Genomic DNA, 7,267 nt, shown 5'->3' with positions numbered 1-7,267 from the left:
AGCACATATTACAAACTGTAGTGTTACTTTGAGGTGAAAGTCATATCACATTTTTTTAAAAATGTGTGTGTTATAACTTAGCTTTTCCTTGAATGTGGACACTGCAGAATCTGTGTCAATCATTTTAATAATTCATATAAACAGTGCCACTGCAACATAGCAAAATGTAAATCTTATACACAGGTAGACCACTGTATGTTCACAACGCTTTCTGAAACATTTGACAACAGGATACTAAAATATTTAAAGTTCTATTTACAACACAAATAAATCTGAAAGGAAAGAGACGCTGTACTACAATATGGCAGCATTTTTCTAATGAATTTGCTGTTAATGAAGAAATACAAGGATGGAAGAACTGGTTCAGATGCAAAAATATTCAATTGAATTTTGATTTGTGTCTGACCATTTTGCTACAGTTGGCATGAGAAAAGAAGTCTGAAATCTATTAGTGGCTGACCAGTTACGCCAACTGCTTGATAACTAACATCCTCAGCCATTTCGCTCACCATCTGCCCTAGCTGCTTGCTAGTCAGCGTCCTCAGTCACTTAAAATGTAGAGAAATCACAAATTACTCACCGAAATTTGTATTTGCCAGGAGATAGGCCGAATTGCTTGATGTAAGCCATTACTTAGATAATCAAATGAGTTTTCATTATTGTGTGCTGATTAATAGGCTGACAACTGTTGTAGCGCTTTCCATTTAAAGTTACAAAAGGGGCACCGTGAATTTAAAAAGAGCACAGCACACACACTCACACACATGCACACACAAAGTGGCATCTTACAGTCAGCACATCATATCATTTCTCTTTAAAACACCTTGAGGATAATTGTACCACACTGAGATAATATTGCACCTGTTCTAAGATTCATCAACGCACTCCATATTTGGCCACCACTAGACACAAACTTAAGTCATGACAAAAATACACTGTGTAGACGTAGTTTCGCATGGCAGTTTTATCCTGCACTCTGATTCATCTTTCATATGAAATCTTTCCACCTACTTTGAAAGGTGCAAGTCTTAGAAAGTAATCTGGAGGCACAGTTCAAATGTGGTACACTATTTACTATTAGGACTGAAAAACCACATCTTTTTCCGTGTGTTTACGAGCAGAGCACATAAATTCATGTTTCAGGAAACCTGTGCTAAGTAATGTGCCATCATTAAAACTGACAGGGAGTCCTACATGAACACAGCTACTGGTGAGTATAGAGTACCATCTAAAAAGTATATGAAAGTATTTCCAAATTTACAATGCCATAACCTATTACACATTACAACATTAAGCCATATGTAAAATTTCGTTCTTATACATATAACAATCTTAAGAAACATTTATCCTCGATTCAAACACAAAATTACCATGGAATTAAACACTCCAAGTCTTCGTCACAGAAAAGCGTCGTCATTTTACTGTCAAAAATATTTCGACATATTTTACTAAAGCCTTCCCTTCTAAAGTATCCGGGTACTCGAGTCAAATTTCACCTAACACATACGTTGTTATCTTCTTGCAGGCACTATGCACAACAAATTCAAGAATTTTCATCGATTGTTGGAAGCCAAAATGCCATATTTGTGCACGCAGAAGCAAGCATCATGTACTTCGGGTTGAATTGCACGCACTGGACAGGAGCCGGGTGATCTGCATTAAGGACACAAACTTTATACCCAGTATCTGTGTTCCACACATGAACTCTGCCATCCGTCGAACCACTGAAAATAAACTGCGAGTCTGGACTGTAAGACGCTTCTATGGGTATTCCTTTGTTGTTTAAATGACCGGTAAACGTCTGCAACGGTGTCCCGTAGAAGGCATCAATCAGTCGGATAACTGACCCATTTGTAGATATCAAAATTGTTTTCCCATCACGACTAAATTTTAGTCCAGTCCAGTCACACTCCTTTTCTTGACTTAGTTTAAAAGTTATGAATGGCCCTTTATCGAATGACCTTAAATCGTACAGTTTAATGTGTTCAGAGTTTATTCCAGCTGCAAAGATGAGTCCTTCAGGATCGTATGCTGCAACTGGTCTTCCCGGCAGATGCATAAGTCCTTGGCAGTTCGGTGACCTAAGATCCCACAACCGCAATGTTTTGTCCAACGAACCTGAGAGAAAAGTATCTTCCACAGGTGATATGCATAGCGAGACAACTTTCTTCGTATGTCCCGGAAAGTAACGAATGTACTTATTGTCATGAAGGGATAAATATCGTATAGTATCATCTACTTTAGTGGAACTGTGAATTGCTGTGTTTTTAGCATGCGTAAAATGAATGAGATCAACTCCATATTTCTTGCTGTTCACTGTTCTCACCTGCGTCCCCTTCTCACAATCATATATCACAATTTGATCATCCTCACTGCAAGAAATCAATGTGTCTCCACTCGATGAAAAGTCAATGCTACTTATCTTATCCGTATTTTCTCGGAATACTTTCGCTACCTTAAAACTTCGAACAACGTGGTCAACTAACTTCATGTTTAGAGCAAGTTTCGCTGAATATTAAACAATATATGCAGAATCCAACAAACGCCCTTCGTAGTTTCACCGCAGCACAACTGTGAGATAACAAAGAAAAAACGCCGATCAGAGAAATCAGTATTCATAAAAACACCTATCCTCACTTCACCGTCGTACGTAAATAATACCACTGTCAACTGTTAACAAAAATACGGATTTTGTATTATTGCTGAGCAACCGCCTGGTAATTGCTGACAGACTTACATAGACTTTCTACTAGTTTTCTTCATCAGTTTACGTGTAGTTGTTATATTAGTTCAACCACTTGTTTTGTAGCCAAAAATTTAAGACGAGTTATATAGTTACACATGTTCGAACTTAGAAATTTGTCAGAGATGTTCAATCGTTATTGGCTGCTGTCATATTTCACGTACTTACCTTTTCACTGCAAATACCTCGAAATTTCCTCTCTCGCTTTGCCACTAACAGTCGATAATGATTAAACTAACCACATTAATTACGAGTCGTCTCCAAGAATTGTTACGAGGTCAGTTATTACCTCCACCCATTACTTACATAGCCGATAATTTCCCTAACCTAACCTTGCAGATCAAAATAAATATTTCGAGCTTAACCAGTGTGAGAGTGGCGTTTTGACGTATTTGCTGGAAGCATTCGTGTTAATAACAACTTATGCTTTTGCAACGCATATTTGCGCAAAACAAAAGCGTTGTTATGTAATATCACCTGGTTGTGAACTGGAATTTCGCCAGTCAAAGATGACACTAGTTCACAGCGATATTGTCTGAGATTAACGTTTATACATGCGTTTATTCACCGCTGATTTTGGAGTCCAGATTGATCTGAGGTCATTTTCTGTGTAAATCTAAGCCCAACTGCGTTATACAGTCGGTCCTTAACGAGCTAGGAAGTTTCATATCAGCACAAGCTCCATTGCTGAGTGAAAGTTCATTCTCGAAATACACTATTTGTCCGCAGGTACTCATACAACGGCACTTTTATTTTCACAAGTCCGTCTTGTTCACATAGATTTCTTTACACTTTAGGACCAGTTTGGCTTATAGCCATCTTCAGATCGTTAAAATATTCTGATATAAATCATCAACAAGTTAAACATGTGCGTTTAGCTATTTATTTCAGAAGCATCTTTGACACTCATATGTTTGTAAACACTATGTATCTATCAAAACATGCGGTGCATGTTAGAAGTCTGTTCTGTGACTAAGCTGAAGTGCTCAATGATACAAATTTACGTGTGCAACGATAGAAATGTGATGAAAATGCATTCCGTGACAAATCTGAAGTGCTCAACATGCATGTTTACGTGTGCAATGATGTGAATGCGGTGAAAACTACAAACGTTGTCTGCTGCACGAAAACTATGAAAACAAGTACTCCAAACCGACATTTCGCGATAACTAATCAGTAAAAAACGCAGCACATATTGTAATGAAAGCATGAAAGCCGTCTGACGATGAATCGTAATAATTCGAAACCGGAAACTGTACCTTTTAGATAAAGGAACTTAAAATGAATTTGTGGCTGGTTGCCGTCTCAAAACCGTCAACATTTGAATTAAGAAAGATATGTCGAGTGTTGTAGAAGACAGTATAAAATTTGTGATTATTTGAAATATAACAAAAGAGGATACAGTAATGAGAAGTGTCGCATACCATCATTGTCAGTACTACAGATCTTGCCTAGATACGAAGACTAACCTGGGCAAGTGGCACCCCATAAAAAGCACAATCACAGTTTCAAGTTGGCAGCATAAGCAGTCTCCGACGAAGATCCCACGACCGACGAGCTGTCTTCTGCACTGGGGACACAACTTTAGAAGACGACAGGTTGGTGGAAAGAACGGTTAGGGACTCTTATTCAATCTCTCCAGATCTCCCCAGCTTCAAGATCTGACTTCCAAAGGACACGCATAATTTATACTAGCTAGAGGATACGGTTAGTTCGTGACTAAATCAGAGCTTCCGGCGAGGGTGCTGCCTGGAATTACCTACAGCACTGTCGTAGGAGGCGACGAGTAAACGCCATTTGAAGAAAAATGCGTGCTAGAGTAAACTTTGTGTGGTGTCACCGCCAGACACCACACTTGCTAGGTGGTAGCCTTTAAATCGGCCGCGGTCCGGTAGCATACGTCGGACCCGCGTGTCGCCACTGTCAGTGATTGCAGACCGAGCGCCGCCACACGGCAGGTCTAGAGAGACGTCCTAGCACTCGCCCCAGTTGTACAGCAGACTTTGCCAGAGATGGAACACTGACAATTACGCTCTCATTTGCCGAGACGATAGTTAGCATAGCCTTCAGCTACGTCATTTGCTACGACCTAGCAAGGCGCCATGCCCAGTTTGTATTGAGATTGTAATTATGTATCATCAAGAGCGATGTTCTCCAATTATGGATTAAAGTTAAGTATTCAAAGAGCTTCGTACTTTATTTATTAGACTCAACTCCTTTAATTGTTCCAGACCTCACGCCAGTCTGCGTGAGCTTAAACGCGTGCATTTCGGCCTCCTCTAGCAACACGGTGTTGGCTCTTCTGCCAACACATCACTTTGTCATAGAGAGAAGCAGATACTGCGAAGTTTGTATAGATTTGCGGGTTACTCGTGCAAAAATGCTTCAACTGAGTATGTAATCGAAAAATAAATATTTTTTTGTTGTGTTGAAACACGTAGCGGATTTATTACAATTTTTTGAAAAAGCGGTGACGAAGTTCTTATCACACACACTGCCAGAATGAGGACAGGAAACGAAGTGAGACTTCACAGTCTGATTGCAGTTATTACAAAATCGAGTCATATTTGCGAAAAACCACACTCTTTCGCCTGGTCGGGAAGGGTGTCAACAACCGATGTATCATTTCCTTAGGCAAGCTGGCCCACAACTGTTGGAATAGCTGTTGTTGATGTTGACGTCCTAGGTACTGACACTGTGATGGAGTTGAGGTCTTACATGATACCAGACAAGTACTGTCGGGGATAGATCTGGATATCTTGCTACTCACGGGAGTTCCTCAATAGCACGTAGACAGTGAATTGAGACACGTGCCATATGTATCCGACCATTTTCTTGAAACATAGCACCACAGTACTGTCGCATGAGAGGTAACACTTGAGGATGCAGGATGCCTGTGACGTAATGTTGCGCTGTCAGAGTTCCCTCAGTCACTACCAGCCGTCACCTGAAGTCGTATCCGATGGCTCTGCACACCACGACTTCAGGAATAGCACTGCTGTGCCTCTTCATGATATTGGAATAATGCGGCCTCTGCCCAAGTCGCCATTAAAAAAATGGTTCAAATGGCTCTGAGCACTATGGGACTTAACATCTTAGGTCATCAGTCCCCTAGAACTTAGAACTACTTAAACCGAACTAACCTAAGGACATCACACACATCCCTGCCCGAGGCAGGATTCGAACCTGCGACCGTAGCAGTCGTGCGGTTCCGGACTGAAGCACCTAGAACCGCACGGCCACCGCGGCCGGCAGGTCGCCATTACACTCACCTAAGACCGTCATCACGCAGAACCGCATATCATCACTGAACATAGTCCGACGGCATTCGTCAACAGTCCATGCTTTCCGGTTACAGCACCTCTGCAAACGCAGCTGCTCGTGTTGTGTTAACAGCAGCCTATGCATGAGGCAGCAATTCTCTAGTCTTGCTAACGCTACCTCCGACCATTGGTGCGGGATGATATAAAATGTCGCAGGGAGCCCATTACCAGCTCTCAGATGGCTAGCGCAGATGTTTAGGTGTCCGATATGTTTGGTGCAGAATACAGTGATCCTCCGTTGTGTTGGGAGAAGTAGTCACGTCGAACCATGACGATGGGTATACCTGTCCTCAAGTTCCCATGATCTCCGTATTTGGGCCGTTGTCACATCCGAATGCCCCCACATCTCAATTTTAAAAAAAAATCGTGATTGTGCCGGTACTTCTCAATCAAGAAGCTCCTCAATTGGCCTTACAATGGCTGAGTGCATCCCACTTACCAAAATAACTCGACAGACCCAGACGGTGACCCATCCAAGAGCAAGCCCCTTTCAAACTCTGTCAGGTACTGATAACGCTGTCTCACACAAGTACGTGGCATTCCTGCACCCTTCAGAATGATCACTCAATATACCCAGATGATTACATTCCTCAGATACCCTACTAAGCCTGATAGCAACACTAAACATCAACAAGGCATACACTCTGGTGGCAGTTCTGCCTCTCACAGCTCATGCTCTGCTCTAATAATTTACATAGCTGCCGATGATGTGTACAAGACATCCGGCCATTTCTTTTGGGTGCTTCACTTTTTTTGTCAGGCGGTCCTATGCCAAAGTCTAACACCCGCTATCATTTAACATGATACCACAAAGATTATTAGAATGACGAGGGGCAAATATACAATAACATTAATGGCCCTGATGACCTCGACGTTGAGGGCCTTAAGCCCCAACACACAAACACACACACACACACACACACACACACACACACACAGAGTGTATTCACTGCAGAGCTGGTGGATATATCTCGTGCACTTGAACACATACGTTCGTGCTCTGGCTCTTACATGCACATTAATACTTGTAAATATAAATGTATGCAAAAGTATCCAAGTTACAGGAACAGAGAATACATACGTCTGTGTGTGTATATTTAACCCAGCGATGAAACAATTTGGTAGGATAATAAAAATATACTTAAAATTAGTTCTTCCTGCTGATAACTATGACTCGTTTAAGCCGACCCGAGATTTTATG

The 7,267-nt window shown here is 41.4% G+C and overlaps 1 protein-coding gene across 1 annotated transcript; it reads right to left on the bottom strand.

Moving 5' to 3' along the window:
• Positions 1-1,543: 1,543 nt before the first annotated feature.
• Positions 1,544-2,491, bottom strand: LOC126457282 (WD repeat-containing protein 82-like). The gene has a single exon (XM_050093454.1). The coding sequence runs from the start codon at positions 2,489-2,491 to the stop codon at positions 1,544-1,546; it is 948 nt and encodes a 315-aa protein (XP_049949411.1).
• Positions 2,492-7,267: the final 4,776 nt, after the last annotated feature.

Source organism: Schistocerca serialis, chromosome 1 (assembly GCF_023864345.2).
Source record: "Schistocerca serialis cubense isolate TAMUIC-IGC-003099 chromosome 1, iqSchSeri2.2, whole genome shotgun sequence".
NCBI classification, from domain to species: domain Eukaryota; kingdom Metazoa; phylum Arthropoda; class Insecta; order Orthoptera; family Acrididae; genus Schistocerca; species Schistocerca serialis.
This window is presented reverse-complemented; position numbering and strand designations above follow the sequence as displayed.

Excerpts from the sequence above, each read along its gene's own strand:
- LOC126457282 (XM_050093454.1), bottom strand. The coding sequence starts at position 2,491 with ATGAAGTTAGTTGACCACGTTGTTCGAAGTTTTAAGGTAGCGAAAGTA.